General features: G+C 37.3%; 3 protein-coding genes and 1 non-coding gene across 4 annotated transcripts; 2 read left to right on the top strand and 2 right to left on the bottom strand.

The window, feature by feature from the left end:
* Positions 1–446: 446 nt before the first annotated feature.
* Positions 447–4,859, top strand: LOC149003927 (SMAD/FHA domain-containing protein). Its single transcript, XM_089168980.1, has 3 exons — positions 447–645; positions 1,062–1,719; positions 3,756–4,859. The coding sequence occupies exons 2-3, from the start codon at positions 1,235–1,237 to the stop codon at positions 4,552–4,554; spliced, it is 1,284 nt and encodes a 427-aa protein (XP_089025106.1). The 5' UTR covers positions 447–645; positions 1,062–1,234; the 3' UTR covers positions 4,555–4,859.
* Positions 4,860–4,998: 139 nt separating this feature from the next.
* Positions 4,999–17,787, bottom strand: LOC149003926 (Alkaline-phosphatase-like family protein). Its single transcript, XM_089168979.1, has 20 exons — positions 17,061–17,787; positions 16,229–16,263; positions 15,800–15,921; positions 14,279–14,368; positions 14,025–14,144; positions 13,826–13,909; positions 12,650–12,727; positions 11,911–12,036; positions 11,738–11,827; positions 11,487–11,522; positions 11,152–11,207; positions 10,034–10,172; positions 8,373–8,826; positions 8,179–8,270; positions 7,516–8,050; positions 7,234–7,369; positions 6,700–6,741; positions 6,323–6,488; positions 6,137–6,220; positions 4,999–6,048 (listed from the first exon to the last, which is right to left on the bottom strand). Exons 1-20 carry the CDS (start codon positions 17,378–17,380, stop codon positions 5,884–5,886), a joined length of 2,970 nt encoding a protein of 989 aa, XP_089025105.1. The 5' UTR covers positions 17,381–17,787; the 3' UTR covers positions 4,999–5,883.
* Positions 17,788–20,458: 2,671 nt separating this feature from the next.
* On the bottom strand, positions 20,459–22,191 carry LOC149003925 (large ribosomal subunit protein eL27-like). Its single transcript, XM_089135616.1, has one exon. The coding sequence runs from the start codon at positions 22,113–22,115 to the stop codon at positions 21,708–21,710; it is 408 nt and encodes a 135-aa protein (XP_088991742.1). The 5' UTR covers positions 22,116–22,191; the 3' UTR covers positions 20,459–21,707.
* Positions 22,192–22,402: 211 nt separating this feature from the next.
* Positions 22,403–22,475, top strand: TRNAK-UUU (transfer RNA lysine (anticodon UUU)). The gene has a single exon. It is a non-coding gene; the product is annotated as a tRNA-Lys (tRNA).
* Positions 22,476–23,253: the final 778 nt, after the last annotated feature.

Here is a 23,253-nt window from a genome sequence, read left to right as displayed (position 1 = left end):
GAAAAACCTTCGCACACAAGAAAATTGGACCGTTTGTTTCCTAAAAACAAAATAACAATCCATTTTATCAAATGATTTTTGTTTTCTTCAGTGTTCTAAGGATGGAAAAATTTCAAAAACTATTCTTTAGCCTATTACCAAATGCGCCCTAAACAAATCGATTAGGAGCCAAAAGACGAAGTCCCGTTTATATGAATTATACAAAGCTCTCCTGAGAATGTAGTCGAGCTGCTCAGCTCCCCAAGGATGTGGTCGAACAGAGCATGAGTTGGCTTGGATAAACCTCATATAAAAATAATAATAATAATAAAAATTCGCCTGTTGCACACTAGAGGGGGAAAAAAAAAAGTGCGCATAAATGTAGTGGCATTGGTTTAGATAGGTTTTTTGATTTTATTGGGGGCTGGATGGTAAATGCAATTGTCAGGAGTGAGGCCGGGGGAGAGAGAAGGCGCCATATAAGAACCGGTGATTCCCCTGTAACGGGAAGAGCATCTCTCTTCTCTCCGTGCTTTTGTTTCTTCAGTATTACCTCTACCTTCTGCTGGTGTCGAACAATTTTCGGTCTTTCTCTGTGTGCAACGTTTTCAATGTTCAAAGTAGATGATTTAATCAGTAATTGTGTATCTCTTTATGATGAATCAGGTAAAGTCTGGAGCTTGTCTTTCCTTATCATTTCGATATTCTGTTGATCCTTTTTCTTTGGGCATTTGATACTCTTACTGATAATTTGAACTCACCCGGAGAAAGGGTTAAGAAGACTCACTTCGATCCGTCGTTGGTTATGTTTCATTTTGTGCTATTTGGCATGGCTACTTTTAACGTCTTGGTTCTTTAGAACAAATAAAATGGGAGGATTCGTTTAAGATAAACATTAGGGTTTCTGTTTCTCTGCTTTATATTTTGCAAAGTGAATAATAGGGTTTTGGTCGTCCAAGTATTTGGGACATTAGGGTTAATATACTACTCCTGGGTTTAGTGATTGATAAAGCTTCTTAGGTAAATTTATTTGAGTTTTGATTCTTAATCTAACTGTTCTGGGTGAGATGTTTTATACTTAGGAATGGTGCTTTGCTTTGGTGGGTGGAGATCCCTCTTGCTGTGATAGAGTGGAGATGAGTGCAATGCGAGGTGACTCGACTATATTGTTGCTATGAACAGCAGCTGCTTCTCAATGTTGTGTCAGGTGAAGTGTCACTGAATATTCTGCAAGGACATTCCTGAAAGAAATAAAATGTATGGGAGGTCTGGTCTTGATAGATTCAAGAAAGCTCAAACAATAGAGCCATTTTCTGTGACCAATAATTCAGCTTCTAAAGCATCTGGGGAACTCACTTCTACGGTATCTAATAACCACTCTGCTCCCTCTTTTAAGTCTCAGCAGTTCCCCCCTCAAACACAATTCCAGCAGCAACAACAACGCCTTGTTCCTCAAAAACCATCAGGACATGAAGCCTCATCAGTTGTGCCTGTGCCAGCACAACATATTACTCAGGTTGGTGGGGGACAATCAACATGGCAGCCTCCTGATTGGGCTATAGAGCCCCGACCTGGTGTTTATTATCTCGAGGTTTTGAAGGATGGAGAAGTTCTTGATCGAATTAATCTAGATAAACGGAGACATCTATTTGGAAGGCAGATTCCTATGTGTGATTTTGTGCTGGACCATCAATCTGTTTCACGCCAACATGCCGTAGTTGTTACACACAAGAATGGAGGGTGAGTTCTATTAAATCAATCTTACTTTATCTTAACCTTATTTAGTTTATGTTTTCTGTCATTCTACTACATGTGTGTTGTTTAGCACTTATTGCAGCTTATGACTACTTTGAAATATCGATGGTATAACAAATTTATCTATAACCTTTAAATTATGCATGTAGCCTGCTGACTCATTCCATTCTTTATTCCAATCTTTGTGTTACATTGATCACGGCTGAAATGAGAAAGAATGATGTTTACGTTTTCACCAAATGATGGTTACTCAATACTGTGCTTGATCTTCTGTTACTCCAGCATCCATGGGTCAACACATGTCAGCTAATAAATTATCATCTAGAATTATTCTTTTCAAAGGAGATTTTTATTATTAGAAGCTTAACTGATCATGTTCCTTGAACTCACAAATGATTACCCAGCCATCACCATAACACGGATGCAAAAATGATAAAGCTTATGGGATAATTGAACCATTTGAAGCAAGTGATACAGTGGGATTGTATTATGCAATTTGCACTCAGTTTTCAGGCTGAGTTTTATCTCAGAGGCATTCTGTGTATAGAAATGCTGAAAGCCACATTTGGGTTTATTGTGTCTATCACTGCCAACCTATATGTATTGGCATAACCAACATGTTGTGCTGGTGGACTTTAGTTCCCTGGGAGGATTCTTTATGGAAACCCAATCTTAGGGTTAGGGTTTCTAGGTGGTTTCCCTAAGATTAAGGGTTTGCCCAGAATCTTCTAGCAAACCATTTAAAATTATTATGGCTTGTCTATGGGTTTTCAAGAAAGTTGTGGGAAGCTCTTAGGAGTGATATGGATTAATAGAAAAGTTGTGGAAAACTCTTATGAAAGATATGAGAATTGAGAAAAAGTCAGGGTTTTAACAAAATATAATTGGGGTGGGATGGGAAAAGATCATGGTTTTGCAAAACCTAAATTGAAGGAAGAACCTGACTTAATTTTGGTAGGATTTAGGAAAGAGTTTAGGTATATGGGAAAAATGGTTTGGATAAAAAATTAGTGGGTTCTTGGATGGATCTTTGAATCTTTCTCTTCTTCTTTTCTTTCTTTTTCTTGTATCATATATGCAGCAAGTCAAAATAAAATGGAGAGGGGGGCTGGAAGGGAAAGAAAGGGGGAGGGCAGGTGCCGCAGGTAGGAAGGGGGTGGGGAGGGTTTCCTTGCTGCTGCAAGGGAGATGGGGGGCTGGGGAAGGCCTCCTGGGGTGAGGGGGGGGTGAGGGGAGGGCTGGGGAGCAGCTGTGATGGGAGGGGAGGGGTTTCTAGGGCCTGCGCCAGCAGGGGAAGGGGCTGGGGAGTGGTGTGATGGGTTTGGGAGGTGAAGGGGAGGTTGCAGCTGAGAGAGGAAGTGGGGAAGGGGATAGGGGCCTGCTGTACTTGAGAGTTGCTGTGATTTCTTGAACATGCTAGAGTTTGGAAGAAGAAAGCCGGAATCTTGGAGAAGACACTCAATTTCTATGCAACCATGGCCTCCTCAACAAAGCCACAATCTTCACTCAAAATCAATTCTTATTCAAAATTAGACTTAAAAGATTACAATAAAAAGATTAGGCTGCTTATAGTCTACACTTAAAAGACTTTGATCTACTTGGGAATCCTTTGTGATTTAGGATCTCCCTTAATCTCAGCCACACAATTAAAAGACTTCAACTCAAACTGAACAACCAATGGAATCTTCTTAAAATAAAAGCCTGACATGAATCCTTCTTTAAAGAAAGACTCCCAAGGACTCAAGAACCCAACTCACAAATCAAACAAGACTTCTAAATTAAACAAGGCTTTGACAATTAAGAAATAAAATTCTGAGTTTTAATTTCCAACACAGAGAGAGGGCTGAAATTGACCAAAATACCCCTCTAGGAGGCTTCTGCCAGCCTTAGGTGCACCACTTTGAAGTGGCCTTGGGGCTCACTCCAAGCTTTCAGTCAGGGGGTAAACTCTTGTTCACATCATTTCTATTTTCAAGTGTGATTTTTTTTAGGCTTTTACTCATTTAAATGTTCTTTTCCAGCATATATGTCATCGATTTGGGGTCTGCTCATGGTACATTTGTTGCAAACGAGAGATTAAGCAAGGATAACCCAGTTGAGCTTGAAGTTGGACAGTCTCTGCGATTTGCTGCGTCAACAAGAACTTACGTATTGAGAAAGGACAATGCAGCTCTTTTTCCTCCCCCTCCACTACCGGAAGAAGTTAATCTACCACCTCCTCCAGATCCAGCTGATGAAGAAGCTGTTTTGGCATATAATACACTTCTTAATCGTTATGGTTTGGGTAAACCAGATTTATTGTCCAAGAATAGTGATAACGGGGTTTCAGAGAGAGCCTCCAAAAAAATGAGGAAAGCTAAAGTAGCTTTCAGAGATCAAGTTGGGGGAGAATTGGTTGAAGTGGTGGGGATTTCAGATGGTGCAGATGTTGAAACTGAACCTGGTCCAGTTGGTGTGAAAGAAGGCAGTCTTGTTGGGAAGTATGAGTCTCTCGTGCAAATCACTGTTGTACCAAAAGGAAAGGAGCATATCTCATCAAGAGGAGATAACATCTCTTCGAAGGGTGTGACTGATAAATTGCAACAAGTTTTGAATAAAGTCAAAGCTACTCCAAAGGTTGGTGGGATTTATAATGATCTCTATGGAGAATCATTCTCTGGGAAAGTTGGTTCATCTTGGGCATATGCTTCTACTGGTGATGAGCAGCCTCGTGTTTCTAAGGATACTGAAGGAAGACCTCTTGGCAACTCAAGTGGAAAAGCAGATGCCGGCTCCAAATATGACGACGATGATGATTTGTTTGGGAATTTGGAGGAGTAATTGCAAGGAGCCTCCAATGATCTGATTATATGGTTGGTAATGAAACCCTGGAATCGCATTAGGGCAGTGTGGTTTCTTTCATGCCATGGGAAATTTTGTTCTGATTCCTCACTAGTTTGTCTTCCAAAATCCAAGCACCATTTTAGGGGGTTGAACATGCAATGTAATATTTTAATTTTGAGTTCAATCCCCATTGAACAGAAGAATTGCAGAGAAACAGTACATGAATCATGGAAAATTGTTTTGGATAGGTGACCTCTGTGCAGGGTTGTCAATATTTGGATGCGTTTTAATGGTTCATGTTTTTGAACTTATCGGGGTACCATAGAGATGTGCTTCGAGTCTAAAACTGAAACTCTGGATATTTTAGCATATACTCCAGTGACGAAAATGTTTTTCTTTCTCTGGACTTAACTTATTTCTAAAACGTTAATATAGATTATAGATGATAAGCCCTGTACTTTCTTCTATTCGTGACACGTAAACCACATTGGTTAGTTAAAAGTACCTGAACATCCTCTCTTTCCAGTGTTGCTCATCCCTTTCTTCATTATTTTGGGAAGAGTTCAGATTTATGATCTACTGGCAGCATTGATATGACAAAATACCCAGGAATTTGAATGTTTGAGCATTCACTTCTTTGAACGTTTACCAAGGCTTTGCAGGCGTCACAGATTTTGTCCCAGCAGAAACTTTTCGAGCCCATTCACCGGCATAATCAAATGACTCAAATTCGTTTTGTTTATTATGCTTTTGGTACTTCGAAAGAAAACAGTGTAAAGCAGATACAGTCAAAGCAAATCTTTAAGGGGTTTGACCCCTAATTACTTTCTTGAGCAAGTGACTTATCCATGAAATCGCCTTAAAAGTGTATTGACCTTTAATAGCTTAGGAGATTCTGACTGATTCTCACCGTCTACAGCCATTGACATAGCTTGAGATCCAATTCGACCTAGTGCATTCTGGCATAAGATCGAAAAATGTAACTTAATGCTAGCCACAACAATGTTCTATTCAACAAGCACAACCAAGGGGCCAGAACTACCTCAGAGCCAGCCCATCCTTATTGGAGAAATATTTTAAGAACAAAGACTGGAAAAAAAAAATCATTGTGATTCCCACTTTGGATCCCAACTCCACCCCTGAGCATAATAATGATGCCCCATACTTTCTCATCTGGAGCAGCTGATTAGAGGCATGAACTAGTTAATAAACACACATGAAAAACTGTAGAAGAAAAGTACAAGTATAAATGACTAAATATACTTCTACCTCCACCTCATTCCCAAAATCTAATAAATAAATAAAAGGAATAACTGTTCCAATAAGCTATGAACATTTTCCAGAAGATGTGCAATTTTTCATGATCCTATCCTGAGGTTTGTCATCTTCAATTTGACAAAAGTAGTAAAGAGATGCCAAACAAATTAAGACATCTGTCAGAATAAGGCCAATGACATCGAATACATATTTTGGAGCAAATAAACCCCACACCTGCAAGGTATAAAACAAAATGAGTTTAATGTATGTGTTTTTATGGGGTTCATTGCCATATAATGTTCCATGTAAGTAGATGCCATACCATCAAATGTCGCCTTTGAATTGTGACACATATTATAGTGAACATAGTTGTTATTGCTGTAATGAGCCCATATATCAAAAATACCTAAAACCAAAAAGAATAGATAAATTAAATTAAATTAAATTATCAATTCCTAACCCTTGAACTGAATTGGCAAACCAGTTAATGTCTGTTTCATCAGTTTACCTGAAGCAATTTTGTAAGAAGGATTCTCTTTGCTTGTTTAGTCTGGAAATGTGAATATTGGAGCGAGACAAGGAGCGGAAGGCCGAAAATGGGAAGGACGTGAGAAACACCAAATGTGTCAATTGCAAGAAGTATTGCCTGACGAACAAGCATGAACTCATCAAACCTGAAAACAAAGGCGGGATAGTGGTTAGTATAAAAGGTAAAGGACACTGCTAGATCTAATCCTTTGGAACAGTTGAAAACTTGATCTCAACATAAAAAGGCATGCTACAGAAGGGTCCCCATAATTCAGGTTCTGAATAAATTGCTCAAATAAAGCATGTTTTCGAGACATCGTTAAATTAATAATGAAAGAGGCTGGAGGACTCACTCACCCAACAAATGCAGCTCCATACCGAAGACCATCAAATGCACACCTGAAAAAGGATTTTTGGGAACAAAACCTAATCATAAGCAGAGACTAAACAAGTATCAACCCCTTAAAAAAAATTTATCCCATATTGGACCCTATGATTTCTCATTGCTTCCATTCAGTAACATCTGACTTCCTCGTTAACCAACAACCCTTCAGGAATTCGAGCCTGGCACAAGCTTAGGCTTTGTCAAACTTGAGGAGAATGACATTCATTTCAGCTTAACTTTCCAATAGAAAGGACATTATCAAAAAGATTACACATTGTGGCACATATGGAAGGAAACAGTTGAACCACACTTCTCTCATGGCAGCCAACACCACTGTTGTCAGTAATATCATGGACTAAAATATGGTGAGGAAATGACCCTATTCTATATGCTTTATGCAAATCTGATAATCAACTTCGATGATTCATGGTAACCAAAAGTAACTTCAGAGCATATGAAGGCAAAGTTAGACAAGAAAAACAACAAGGAAATGCCAAGAATCTTACCAATGACCACTGGAGAAAAACAGACATACAGCTAGAAGATTCCATTGTGTAACAGAAATAGGATTAGTGATCAATGCTCCAGCATTATCATGATTCTGGTCCAGCTCTGAATTATGCAACCTTATTATGCACCATCCTGTAACGTGCATGTTCTTGAAATCAGATGATTAGGGTACTTGCACACCAACAAATTACAAGTAATGAAATTCTGAATTAGTTCCAACCCCCCCCCCCTCCCCACCCCACACAGTCACAAAAAAAAATAACAAAAACAAAAGCTACCTCCAATTACGGACCCCAAAGAAACCAGGGGACCTTGTCTTCCAAGTAGGATTATAATTGTTGAACTCCATACAGATAACATGGCTATTGTTTTAATAACTAGGATTTCTCCATAATTCTTAGCATCCCCTTTTGGTATGAACGCTTGAGCCAAGACCAATAATATCAGGAGTCCAAATCCAATAGCATAAATTACTTGTGGAGCAAAATTCCTCCCAATGCCTTCAAACGCCAGTTGCTTTGCAAACAAGTCACTTTCTAAAATCCAATACAGTGCTACAAAAATATAACTGATCAGAGTTCCTGTGACAAGGAAACACCTCAAAATCCCCCAAGAAGAGTAGCGATGAATGGTCTTGTATAGCAAGTATCCCAATAGCATAAGAATTAGTATTGGCACAATCTCTGCAACAAAAATCCAAGTGAATTGACCACCAGAAATCCTCTTCAATAACACTGTGCTAACAGCATTCTTTGACAGCCCAATTTCAATGGTGAATCTGAGAACGGTAATTAAAAGAAGAAAAACAACTGCCTGCAAATATGGATTTTTCAAGATTTAGCTCAATATGGTGGTCAGTGTGCCAACATACATAACACATAAAAACCTGGCTCTCAAGACACTTGCGGAAGAAATGGAACAGAAAATGTAATGGTTCTTACTTCCATAAATGTCTTCTTCCTCATGAATGAGTGTCTTAAATTAAGAAAAATAGTTGTGACCAAAAGAAAGTTTGCCACTTTTCCTTCTGCCACTAATAACAAGAGCAATAATTAATAAGCAAATATAGATTAAATAAGTCAGTAGAGAGTGGAGCATGCAAAAATGAAGCTGCAGTGATATATTAGAAACTTACAGATGTAACTATTAGAAAGGAAGCTGCACGCACGTATTGCCACCACAGAAAGAGCAAAGATAAATCTTAAAGAAATCCTAGACCCTCCAACAGAAGGAAAAGAAACTTGATTTAATTTTGTCACCCTCCTAATGGCAACAATATGGAAGAAAAGGGCAAATACGAAAATGCCTAAACCCACACCCATCATCGTTAAATCAAATTCAGTCCATTTGGAACGTGCAAGCTCAGCAACACTTTGTAGAAATTGTGAATATGCATCAATTAGCTTTTGGAGAGTACATGAAATATCAAATCTTTCTTCCTGGGTTTCTTTTCCAGATGAGAATGAACTGTTTACGATATTAGTCCACTTTTTCTGAGCTTGAGCATAGATATCAGAAATCCGCAGCAAGTCTTCAGATGGAAACCCAATAACAGACGATGCTGAATATACGTCAATATATCTTTTGACCTGCAGGAGCAAAAAGCATTGAACTTTCAAGGAACAAAAGAGGAAACACAAGAAATATACTGTGGTTGATTCAGACCTATAAGTAACGATCAAATCCTTTCCTTCTTTCCTCTTTCCTTGGAAGGATATGGGTAGATTCTATACCCTACCAAAAATCATTTCTGAAGGTTGTAAACAACCCCCCCCCCCCCCCCAAAAAAAAAAATAATAATAAAAAATAATTTCCATGATATATGCTTGAAGGACACTATAAGTGAACTTACTTCCTTCAACCACCTTTACTAAGTTTCAGATTAAAGAATAATAGCACAAGATAGGTAATACAAGCTTAATCCAGATATGAACCTTAGACGCAAGCACGCCCAATAAATCAAATATGTGATCTGACCTGAGATAAAGGAAGCAACTGCATTGTTTAAGTAAAGAAATCCAATTGATGGAAGGAGAGGGATGAGAGATGATATCAATCCTCTCGGAAGCATAGAGGCGAAGAAAACATAAATCAGACAAATTCAGTTTTGGTACACCAATCCTGTAAGAATAGCTCAAAAGCACTAAAGACCTTCCAAACTTCCTAATTTGACTAAGTAAAGAACTAATATTCAGATCACCTCTAGTTGATAGGTGGTGTAACAGACAGATAAAGACCATCCAAAATTCCTTATGTGACCCATAAGAGACTCCTAATCACTCGGTAAAGTAAATTAACTCATCCATTGGGAGTTACGTAGACAACATATTCATCTGTTGTGCCTAGTGGAAGAACAGATCCCCCCTCCCCCCAACCCAAACAAGAAGGGGGAAAAAAGGAAGAAAAAAGACACTGGTCAAAAGGATTGCAATGACCTAATGGTCAACTTTCAGAATCTCATAAGATGTTGACCTAAAAGAGACCATAATTACTTTTTTGACAACATCACAAGGGAACTGTTCTAGAATCAGCATATCATAAGGGGGGTGGGTATGCCGCTTTAAGAGTGTACAGTATACCAGAGACTAAAAGTAGCTCTCCTTGAAATTGAAGCTTGAACATCCAGAAGAGCATTAAACAAATACCTATGTGAATTTCAACCCAAGACACTGATACAGGACTTCTTTCAAGTTAATGAGGCAAAATAACATCTAATAACATAACTCACTGGCTCCTACGGATTGAGTAAACTACAGAATGTTGCACTTAAAATGACTGTATATGGTCAAAAGTTACCTGCCAGGAGTTGATGCAGAGAACGTTAGCATATGTTTGCATCCATTCTTGTAAATTTGACCAATTTTCTTTGTTACTGGCAGCTTGATTCCATGAACCAGCACTTAAAGCATATAATTCAGGATTAACTCTGCCAATGCTGAAAAAGAGTTTATTCCAGTAAGTACTATTTCAGAAGAATTAATTATACAAGGGCAACAGAGACAAATCAAAGAAAATGCACATTAGCATAAAGTTTCAACTAAAAAAGTACTAGCTAAGTTGTTGGAGGTCAGATATTGCAATTAGAACAAAAGTCCTAATGCACAAACACAAAACTAGTAGTCAGGATTGAGCATCCAAGATCTTTCCTGAAGACTAAACTAAGGAGCTGGAAATGCTGACTTCAATTCTATCAAGTAGTATTGGTCACAACCTATCCTGATATACATTAACAATATCAATTTAACATTAGAGAACCCAGCAACAGTAAAATATAACCATCCAAACAAGAAAAGAGTGAATGTCATTAAAAAATAGGACTCAAAACCTGATACAGCATACGATGCACTTCCATACCAAGATGAATCAGATTATGTAAATGATGTAAAAAAAAAAAAAAAGGTCAGAGTCAACATTACAACCAAGAAATCTGATACGACAGTGCCCATAATACGAGTAAAGGGCAAGACATGTGCATCATCAACAGAATATACAGGTAAGTGTTAAAAGAAAACAAAGTTTAACCAGAACTCAATTAAGTGCTGAATGAATCAATTTGAAACCTAAAAATTAGCCTCAAAGCCCTAGACGCATCACAGTGTGCAGCAGGAATATCACTTAGTCTTTAACACCTATCAAGTCCACTCCACTGGAAAAAAGAAAGGAGATAAGCATAACAGCCAAAGTGAAGAAAACCAGGAGTTTGTAATTTAGGATCACCAGCGCCTAGGCAATGAGAAATGCATGACTGGAAGCTATACCCTATTCATGGTAATAATGTGAGTAGAGTAGGACTCAAATAGTTAAGACTAGCTCATAGAGAAAATACTGCCATCCAATATATATTATCAATCAATGCCAGAAATGGGATGAAGATAAAACATCAAATAAATATTAACAAGAAGCTTACACTTCACCTTCCAAAAGGAAAAGGAACACCAAGTAACGCCGCAACTGTCACTGCAAAATCAAGCTGCAAAGCTAATTAAGTAAATTTCTCATAGGAGGAGAAAACAAGATTGGACTTTTCAACTGGTCTGATCCCCCTTCCAATCCCCATTTCCATGGTTATTTCATAAGAGAGAAAAATGCTTCTGATTGAAATTTAGTATGAGTAGCTGTTGATGAAGCCAGAATACACACACACACACACACACACACACACACACACACACACATATATATATATAGAGAGAGAGAGAGAGAGAATAATTTCTGAAGTTCCCTCTTAAAAAAGAATGAGCACTCTAACCTGCTGCATGGAGCTAACACATGTCTTTCGTCCATTCTGAGGGGAAAAGGAGAATAAAGAGAGAAATTATAAGCATACACAAAAAAATCTGAAGTCAAAACAAATCCAATGCATCCTTTTGCAACAGAAACCAAAACAAATTATCAATAAGAGCACATAGATCTACGTCCATGCAAGCATAAGAAACTCTATGTCATTTAAGAGTGAGTGAGTGGGTGGGGGGGGGGGAGAGGGAGAGAGAGAGAGATTACAGCATCTAACTTGCAAGTAGATGTATCAAGTTCAGATGGCACAGAAGCAGGAGGCTCCTTCAAGCTCATTGCAAAAAGTGATGTCTCAACCTGCGTAACTTTTACTCAAAAATGGGGAACACCTTGATAACCAAAATATAATCTGAAAGAACAGAAATAAGTGGATGCTAAACCTCTTCGTCCGCCCCTCCACCATGATCACCATTTAAGGTTTGGCCATGATCCCCCATCACAAGAAGCAAAGTATTTTCATGTAAATCACCAGGTCCAGACTGATTCTTGAGCACTTCTATCACTTTCTGAAAAGAAAAGTTGGTCAAATTGGTGAAGAATTTTGATAAAGCAGCCAAATAGAAGTAAAGCAGCAGTTATTTGAAGTTTTAAAAGAAAATTGAATAAAGAAATCAACAAAATGGGTCATTCTGATTCAGTGAAGGAGTTTTAAAATAAATGAATTACTTGCAGCTGATCAAAGTAAACAAAAATTTCCATTTACATGAAGAAAAGGATATTTGACTAAGCTTCCCCTGCCCAGCTAAGACGAGAAGCACATACTGAGGGGAGGGGGGCACAAAAGCTTACTGCATTGAAGAATTTTAACCTTCACGTGCACCATAAAATCCAGAAGCAAAGTAGAGCTTCTACAGCTTATGGCAGTAACGACCCCAATCAAAATAATAGCATTATGTATGCTCTTTAACACCAGAAGCTGACTTATAAAATCCAAAAAGTTTGCCAAACATGCACTTTACAGTTAACCATACAAGTAAAAAGCCAATGGCAGAAATTGGATTGCCTAAGAAGTAAGAACCACCAAAACAAAGCCAAACAAAGAATCCTGATGCATTCAGAAAAATGATCTGCATGGAGACATTTGAAGAAGCTCCATAAATGCCATACAATAAACCTTACCTCTAAAATGACATTGTATTGCTCCAACTTCTCTATCATTGGTGTAGAATCAACTCCAAAAATGTGTCCTGCATGATCCTGAACCCAGAAGAGGATCATTAAATTTAGTTAGTGAAAGTCCCAAAAAAACAACATAAGGAGAAGCAGATTGATGCAATAACAAGGACAGAAAGGGAGAAGAATCTGCAATAGCATAAAGACCAGACTGTTCTTGGTCCTGTGATTTCTAATTTGGATAAAATTTTTCTAGTTCAGCAATGGTTCTGTGGTTGAGAGTAAATTCAAGCGTTCTGCTCCAGTTAGGCTTAATTTTCTAATCTACTCATTCTATCAGATGCCTAAATCAATAAATCTGCTGGGAGGGAAGATGTCAAGATTAGGACCCTGAGCTGATAATACAATTCCAGATTTTTTTTCATATAGGGAAATTTACTTAGGCAATTTGATTTAGTTACTCAACTTTTCCATCCTGGCACTATATGTTCCTCCATAGAAGACTCTTTTAACTATCGACCATTACCATTTCCGTCGATGAAGCCTCATGTTGCTTGCCATCACCCACATACACAGCTGTTGTGAAAGTTGATGAAAATTTTAAAAATATTGACAAATTTCCCATTTGTAATGTAAGATGAAGACAAATTGCAGTCACTGTTTTACAAAAGAAAAACACAGCGCAACAGCACAAAAAGGTGCATATCATTCTTGTAGTAGCACCATTAACTAAAACTAATGCTAGATGTGTGCATTTTTTTAATTTTCATTTTCCTGCATTGTTCCCACATTGAATTTCATGTTAATGATAAACAAGAACCCCACTGATTTACATGATAGCGAAAAAAAATTAAATGGAAAAAAAAAACCATAAACAAGAATTTTAAAGGAGACAGAGTCTCGTTGATCTTATTTATTTTTTTCACTGAGAAGATTCTTTTTTTCACTTTTTTTTATTAAGGCGTAAACAAGAATGCATTGCTCAGAGCAGAGCAGGAAGATGTAATTGGATTAGGCATTGGAAGGAGGCATCTCATAGGGAGGAGGCGATTGAAAGCATTTTGTTGTGAGGGTGCATCTCCTGAGATGAATGTTAATTGTAAAATCAAAATTTGTAACTACTTAAAAATAATAAATTTATCCCTCACTTGACCAGGTCCCAGGATTAGAGACAAAGCATACCACACCAAGGAAATGTGCAATGAGAACATCCCAATCATCTCTATACAAAGAAGGGAACAAGTGCTCTATGCAACCATTATCTACCTGCAAGAAAATATTATAACAGTTCAAAAAGAAGGAAACAAAAAAGAATTTTACCTGACAAAGCAGTACTTAAAATCATGACTAAAAATTAAAAAAATATATTTGCAAGACATACCGTATGAAGATCTTTGACATTAAAGGACGGGTAGGGATAAGACTCTTCGAAATGATTGGGAAACAGCTGCAACCAAGTGTCATCCCCCATCATCAGGACCCGCTTTCCATTTCGAACCAGCTGCAAATGGCCCATTTATGAAATTGAAAGATATTATACACAACAATAACTTGGTTTATCCATCACAAAAGCATATAAAGTAAAACAGAGTGACCAGATTAAATGGACAAAAGCAATGGCTTCAAAATCAGAACCTGATTTATCAAATTATCTTCAACAATTGCAGGAGCCCCAAAGCTATTTCCTACATCAATAAATGTCGGGAGTCCACCGGTTGTCAAACCCTAAAACAAATTCCAGGTGAGAAAATTTCTTTTAAGGACAAACTCAAGGTGCATCAATGATCGCCAGTCAGATGGGGAAAGATTTACAAATTTAGCAAAAGTAAAATACACGTTTTGCTCCACTTTCCTTTAGAGATTGCATATGTTGGGAGTTAATATATACCTACATGTTAACCATTTCATTGAAAATACTACGGACAGAAAGTAAGCAGATATCCTCAAAAGTATAAAGAATTCACTTCAAAATTTCAGACCTTCACAAACCCCACTAACCTTTCCAAAAACCTGAGTCCTAAATCTGAAACATAAAACCAGCAAAGTCAGAGCCCAAAAGCCCACTGGCTGAAACTTCTGAAGCCCTAACCAAATCCTAGTTGCATAAGGATTCGATTTTTGAACCTAAACCTCAAACATCACTTAGTTTCAGATATGTAACTCAATCACAGCAGGTTTGAACAGCAACCTAGGCCCATGCTAAACCCTAACTAAGTCCCAGTGGACCAAGGACTGAAATTTTCCAAATCTGAATTTGAATTCCTATTAAATTTCAGACTTGAAAGTTGAAAGCACATTCCTAGCTGAAACCCCAATAAACCCTAGTTTACCCTTAAAAACCCTAATTGAGTGCTGGACCTACTTCAAAATATCCTAAAATTCTAACCCCAGATTTTGGAGTTACATCACCGTACCTCTGTTGGAGTTCAATCTATTTACTAATTTAATTTTGGATCCCACTAACATCTTGTCTGCTAGTGTATTTCTCCTGTGGATTTCTTGTATCAACAGGGATTTATGAACCAGCATGTCAAGTATACTCAAATTCTAGAAGAGAGAGCACTATTTTTGAAGAAATATGAAAATCATAGAAAGACAGAGAACTACTTGGAGAGGGTTTATGTATCTCTTTTTTATATAAGCTTTAAAACATATAGGGAAAAAAAATTCATTTTACAGAAAGATATACCAAATGCATTTGTTAGTAAAAAAAATCTATTTTACCAATTAATTAACAAACATTAGTAAAAAATTTATTTTACCAATTAATTACCAAACATATTTTGCATTTGGGCCCAAAATGATTTTTGTACTGATTCTTAAAAAATAGGTAAAAACCAAAAATGAAAACCAAGCCAAAGAGAGCCTAAGCTATAAATTAGTACTACAGTAAACCTGCCACAGTTATTGAAGATTAAAATACTAGTCCACCTTCTGTCCAAAAGCAGGCTCATCAGACTGAAGGAAAGCATTAACCATTTAAATCATCAAAACTAAGAAAATCTACAGGGAAAATAATCTAATAACACAAACATGATTAGAATAGGTAAACCAACAAGCTAAAAAGAAATTGTGAACAAATTTTGAAAGGTGACAAAAGAGAATCAAAGGCACTACAGTCCTCTTTCTGTTCATAATACCAGGGACAAAACTCACCTTCAGACGCTGCAAACTAGTTGTAGGTGGGTCTGCAATGGCCTTGAATATCCGAGCTGATGATCCTTCATCAGTAGCCAACTTTTGTAGCACTTGTAACTTGTCCATCCATGGCATACTTTCTGGAAGAAAATGTGGATATCTCTTATCTTATTTAAGGCTTTTAAGATATCAGTGTCATCACCTGGCACTGGATGAATGATAGGTAAAGCAGGCAAAAGAAACAACACCCATGCCCATTCTATACTCATGCAAATAGGAGGTTCAAAATCAACTAAGCCTATCGTCTTATCAGTGTACTTTACAAAATAACAAGCATGAAAGCATTGACCAGTTAATAGATTGATTACATTACATTACAGGTGACAGATGACCAATCTAGAGTTGGGAAAAGGGAATTTGGGGCAGAGGGACAGCAAAAATCCTTACCATCAAAAAAGGTACTGGGGGCAACAAAATCAAACCTGCAAGGCCAAAAAATTGGAAGAATGAGAACTAAAAAATGTACAAGTTTCTGCAGGGACCTGAACTACTGATAAGAGTCAGTTGTTCTTTAAAAAAATGATAAATATTACTCAATACACATATCATTGTTTCTATTTGCATATCATTAATTGCTAGTTGAAATATTATCTTCCATAGCTGCTTAATAAAAACATTTCATATTCATTACTGAAAACACATAGCATCCTTTCCTTTTTTGCATAGTTGATGGCCAGAAACTGAGAAGCACTTGGATAACTCCAACAACACATTGACTCAAGAAAAAAAGGATCCCCTTCCAATAGCTTCAAGAAGCTTTAAAATTTAGAACTTCTGTATCTGACATGTATGCAAAATGCAGATTAGAATGCCAAAACAAACACTTTGTCTATAGCAATCTTCTTTTTGTTTTCCCCCTAAAATGCTGGATTAGAGCCACTATGTCATGGCTGCAACGAACCAAGTATACAGGTTGCCTTACGGGATTCAATCTATTATTTCTAAAGAAGACCACCTGAATGCTTAATCAAATACACATGTACTAGCAATACGAAGAAAGAAATTTAATCAGTTCTCAATTGATTTTCAGGAGTACCAAATCGTTTCCCAATGTAGCACTCCACTTGATTCTGTGTTTGCAGTTAAACCCAATTCTGCAATTAATGTCTCCAAACATCTCCAATAATTTTTATTTTATTTATTTTTTTTTTTTGGGGGGGGGGGGGGGGGGGGGGGATCGGAATTAAAACCAATAACAAATTTTGATTCAAGGAATTACCTCAGTGCATCGAGAATGATAAGCACAACACGATCGACTGCAGGTCTCGTCCAGCAACGCTCATTTTTATCGCATGGCTCTACTCGATCTGTCACAGAAAGATTTAGAGATGGACAAGAAGAAGAAAAATTGGAGAGATCCGACGAGTGATGAGGGAAACAAGGAAAATGGGAGAAATCCGAGCACTGACTGAAAGAGGAAAGCTCAGTCCGAGTAAGTAGAAACCCTCGAGTAAATAAGAGAATTGCGATGCAGTGAAGTATTAGAATCAAGAAGAATGGCCATATCAAATCCCACTTCCCCGTCGAGGATCCCGCCATTGCCTCGAAGAAGCCTGGAGCTCGATTCGAATGACAGAACCAAACGCCAAATCATAAAGGAGTTCTTGGTTCAGTCTAGTTTAGAAGCAGAGTTACCGAGGATGCACTCATGCACCTGATAATGGTTCTCAAAAAATGGCTAAAATGGATTCAAACTTAGCAGCTTGAAAGAATTTTCATAGACAAGTACACTTCAAACACAAGAGAGTGGACAAAACAGAAAACGAGAGAAGAAAAGGAGATTCTTGCCTGTATAGCAGGGGAAAACAGAGAAAGAAGAAGAAGACCTGAAGAATAAAAGAAGAGATAACAAAATCGAAGTAAACAGTTCGGATGTTCCTGGAAGAAGCCGCCAGAGATCAGGTTCCGCGTTCAGTATTCAATTCAATTCTTGCTCTTGTTCTAAATGATCCAGTGCTTCTCTTCTTCTACAGCTTGATGATCCAGTGCTTCTCACAGTCTGGCGTGCTGGCAGCGTTTCCTACTACTTTAAGAGAACTTTTTTTCGGTTCATGAATTCATTCACAGATTTGGCCAAAAAAATTCATTCACAGACACTAAAAAAAAAATACAGAATCACACCGAAAAGAAAAATATAGAAAAATAAAGGCATGCAAGCACAAGGTTCATACATCTGAAACTAAAGAGAGGAATTGACAAAAATGTCATACATGCAATAGGAAGCTCAATCAATGTGAAAAACACATCATCCATTACAAACGCCCAAATAAGCAAAAACACGCCACAAAGCGGAAACAGACATTTTATATTTTAGAAAAAGCTAAAATACTTTTAAGGTTAAAGGTAAGGGCATAGAAAGTGCGACCAAAACCAATTCAAATGCTATCTTGTAGTAACGAATGACATTGCCTAGCAAAGAACTTTCTTCTGTTGCATTTTGACATGTGTTCTCTCCATAGACAAGTTGTTTGTAACTCTAATAAACCAATGTGTGTTGCTCGTTCTAAACTCAAGTTTAGGTTACCAAAAGAAAGTAGCATCTATAAAATGTGGAGAGAAACCCTAGTAAAGGAACATAGTTTTTCTGCCAACAAATTTTTTTTCTTTTTTAAATAAACAGCCAACCATATAAAAGCATCAATAAGAAAATACTTGTTGCACTCAGAAGGGGAAATTTTTTTTTTCTTGGAGGTGCCAAATTAATATCACATTTTAGATTTTGAGAAAAAGCAATTTTTTTGTGACTGCGTAAGATAAGCAATTTCACCAGGGCCAAAGCCTTTAGTTTTCATGCAAGAGTCATACACTTGGAAGTTGTTTCTTTCCTTTATAGGTTTTTTGATCATTGGCTCATACTATAGAGCTTGCACAGACGTGGTGACGTCAAAAATATCCTCTGTTGGGCACGGTAATATGCTTTTATATCAGATAAAAAATTGTGATTAAAGATTTGATTATAAATTAAAAAAATTCTCACTAGTCTTTTAATTTACTTTTTAAGCCACCTATTTGGTAAAAATGTGTATTATTGTACACAACAGAAAACGTTAGTCGTTACGTAGAATTTGTGGTATACAACCTGAAGAAGACTCCTGTTACTCTTGCCAATGATAGGGTGGAATGCAAGTACTCAAAATACTTGCATTGATTTTTTTTATCTATTTATTATTATTATTTTAATAAAAATATTTTTTTTTGGAAGAAAATTGTCATTACCTCTATACAATCAACCAACATTTCTCGAATTTGAAAAAGAGTCAAAAGAAATGGTTTGATCCTCTTATTTCTCGAACCAAGAGATCCATGAATCGGGATCCTGATGCATATAAATACAAATTCAAAGGGTTTCCCAAGGTCCAAGGTCCAATGCCCCGAAAACCTAAGGGTTCCTCCGCAAGGTTCGTCCACGGAGGGTGAGTCAGGGCCTAAGATCAAGCCGAAAGGCGTAGTCAATGGACAACAGGGGAGCACAGAGTGCTAAGAGATATGGAATCCAGATCATCACCCCGTCAGGAGAGCACTCTATGCTCTCGACAGTCTTACCACCACAAAATCGGAGGTAAAAAATATAAAACATAAAATTTAAAAATTTAAAAAAAAAAAAAAAAAAAAAAAAAAAAAACAACCCATACCCAACCCCTGGACCCCTGTAATTTGTGGTGATAAAACCGTCGGGGAACACAAACGGATTGCAAATCTCTGAGCCCAGATCTTCAACGATAAGGAATCATATGGAGAGGACCCAATTAACTTGCTCCTGTAACTCAACCACAAATGTAGACCGAAAAGGATTAATCGAACTCCGTGTTGAACATTTTGAGAATTATGCAACTTTCCTCCTATTATAATTTTCGTTGGTAAAATGTTTGGCTTGTGTTATAGACTTATAGGCTAATGTAATATATTATCATAAGATTATAAGACAAAAACTTACACTCAAATCATTTTTTTCAACACATATTTCTATTACTATGTGTATAGCTAAAAACTGTTAAAAATCAATGTCATTTTCACTTGAGCCCAAACCTTAACTGAAAATTAGACTTTTCTTCTTCCTCATGGCTCATATGCTCCTTTCAATTCTAATTTCCAAATGAGTCTAAGGACCAGTAGCCCTGCTCTCCCACAGGCGCAGCAAAGAAAACTGAGAATTCGTTAATTCATATGCGGAATCAGCACCAACCACCAGTTATAAGACCGGTATAGACCAACACAGATGCCGACTCTGAAACCCAAAACAATGAGATGACACTTTATATAATGATTTACCAAACTGTTCTACGTCTTCATGTAGAGAGGAAGATGGAAAACCACCCCAATACCACATCTTCATGTAGAGAGGAAGATGGAAAACCACCCCAATACCAAACAAATAACACATAGCACTGAGTGGCTACTATATTTAATCATCCAACATTGACAGAGCAACCAAAATCCAGGAAATCAATAAGCGAACAAGGGATGAAAAAGAGAATATTCTTCTTCCGCAAAGAAATTATGCAGACCAACAAGGGCCTGTTGGTCTAAGTGGTAATCAGCTTAGTCTGCTTAAGCAAGGTTCCGGTATCGAAACCTTGTGGATACAAAAAATCCTCGCTGGGAAACTCACCCACCACAGCCAGGTGTGCGACCCAGGTCTAACACCAGATTAGTTAGGGCAAAGCCTTGAAACCGAGGTTGGCAACCAAAAAAAAAAGAAATTATGCAGAGTAAATCACTGTGTCACCTCATCTATTCACCTCACCTGGCTAACTTACCCTAATCAAGCAAATAGTTGAGGAAAACCAAACCCAGTCACCAAAAACGCAAGAAACTACATAAGCATATAAAAGCGTAAATCCATATGGAAAACCCATATCTCTGATCTTGTTGAAGCAAGAGATTACACAACAGTTCCACCAGAACTCCAAAATAAGCCTCAAGTGATCTAACAAACCCAAGTAGAAAAATGTTCATTCTTAATTCTCAATAATTAAGCAGAATATAATACATTCAAATCATTCAGTTCTAACAAAATGAACATCAATAGCCACTGTGATCAAAGTTCAGAAACTCACACACAATCTCTGGATCCACAAAACCAAGAGAATATGAACATTTGTGCAACCGACAGATTCCATTACCATCTTAAAATAAAATCAATTGCTAAAACCCAAGATCCACTCAAGATTGAACACAGAACACCAATGCCCACTAGATCTAAATAAAGAAATAACTAAGACCTACCCTTCAGTGAGCTCAGTGTCAGTGAAAAAGAAAATCTCCCTGGTAAAATGAACCTAATTAACCAACCAATAAGAAAACTTAGAATGCAATCATCAACAAACATATAGCAGAAAAAGTACATCTTTAATTACTTACAGGAAAAGAGAAAGAGGCCCATCACATTACAGAAAATAATCCGCCTAAAAACCCTTTATACCAGATCTGTGAATTCCTCAAATCATCTTCAACATAGCAAGTAAAGACAGCAACGGCCGATAAACATAAAAAAGCTTGGACAGGTATATCTATCTAAAAATGTATCATCTAACATAGCTTGCCACCCACAGAAGGCATATGAAAAGACATAAGAAGACAACCCTTTAAGCTAGCAAGTATAAAACAGAACCACACCCACATTCTATAATCTCAGCAAAGCAATGAGGTAGCCACTCCAATTCCATCAGAAAAGCAAGATAAACGTAATAATCTAAATAGATAAAGAAAAGGAGAAGAAACTCAACCACTAACAAAAATTAAATTAAATAAAACAGGAATTCATTCTTTAGATTCCCGAACTTTAGATTCCTCAAATCGACAAGGTAAAGATAACAATGCCTAGAAAAGCAAAAAATATATAGCAAATAAATTTCGTCATTTCGACTCAGAATCTGAGCTTGGTGAAGAACCACCTGTTCTTTCCCGTCTTGAACCGTTCCTCGAATCGACTCTTAGTCTCCTTCAAAGCTGTGACCTTCTTATCACGAGATTGGAAGACATCTAGCGTAACAACATCTTTGAGATCGACATCAAGGGTGTATCGTGTGGGCATGATGTGGTTGTAGTTTACGAGCTTGATGAATATCTTCATGCGAGACTTCTTCGCAGTCTTCTTAGCTGAGTCCTTGCGAATCACCTTTTTTGGGTACTTGGCAATCCCAGCAACCAAGCACTGTCCATAGGAACGTTCACGAGGGCCTTCGTCGAAGGATCTAACGATCACGGCCTTGCGTCCAGCGAATCTACCTTGAAGGAGGACGACGGCCTTGTTGGGCTTCAAGAACTTCACCATTGTCGGCGAACTCTGAACGGCAGTTCTCTGGTTTCTTCCTCTTTCACTTCCTTCGTTGTATATACTTTAAAACCCTAGATGTGAGACGATATAAAAACGGAAAGCCAAAGCTCTTCTTACTGAGAAAATTACAAAAATATCCCGACTCTCGACGCAGGTTCTTAAAACCCTAGATCAAAATAAAACGGAATAAACAAAACCAAAGCATATCAGTGAAAATTGAAAATTGTGTTTTTTGGTAGAAAAAAGAGTAAAATTTATTAGTACGACACCAAATTAACATCTGAGCCGTCTTAGCTCAGCTGGTAGAGCGCGTGGCTTTTAACCACGTGGTCGTGGGTTCGATTCCCACAGACGGCGGTTAAATTATGAATTATCCTTTTTATCCCGAATTAAACGTGTAGCGGAGGCAGGGGCGGGATTTAACAGATTATGAAATTTCTAAAACTAAAATAGAATTTTCAGGTATTAAAAATCAATTTTAATAACCAACCGGGGTTGGTCCAAGTTAGGGGTGTCAATTTTCAACCCAAACCGTAAATCGACCGAACCAGTCGATAGCCCGAACCGACCAATGGGCGAATGGGCTGAGGGCCCACCCGAACGGTTCAGGCTGGCCCGGCCCAGCCCGTGTGCGGCCCGTCAGCCCGTTAGTCTTTACATAAATAAAATTAAAATATTAAATGTAATTAAATTTTGTTTGGAATTGTTTAAATGTAATTAATGATCCATGAATTTCAGTGTTTGAGATGTTGAGACTGAGTTTGAGTAGTTGAGAGTTGCTTAAGTTTTAACTTTTTAATTTTCAAATTTCATTTAGTTTTATTATTTTAAAATTTAAAAGTCTTAATTGATAACTCTTAACTCTAAAGTCTTAATCTTAATCGTTAACTTTAATTTTTAAATTTCATTTAGTTTTATTATTTTAAAATTTAAAGTCTTAATTGATAACTCTTAAGTCTTAATATTAATCGTTAACTTCTAATTTTCAAATTTCATTTAGTTTTATTATTTTAAAATTTAAAAGTCATAATTGATAATCTTAACCTAAGTCTTAATCTTAATCGTAACGTTGTTGTTGACCCTAACATCGCTTTATGAAATCGCATCGGGGTTTCAATTTCATTTTCACCGTTCA

The sequence above is a fragment of the Hakea prostrata genome, chromosome 9, assembly GCF_041222555.1.
Source record: "Hakea prostrata isolate BN-2017 chromosome 9, UWA_Hpros_2, whole genome shotgun sequence".
Classification (NCBI taxonomy): Eukaryota; Viridiplantae; Streptophyta; class Magnoliopsida; order Proteales; family Proteaceae; genus Hakea; species Hakea prostrata.
Note: the sequence above shows the minus strand (reverse complement) of the source record. Positions and strands in the feature narration are given on the sequence as shown.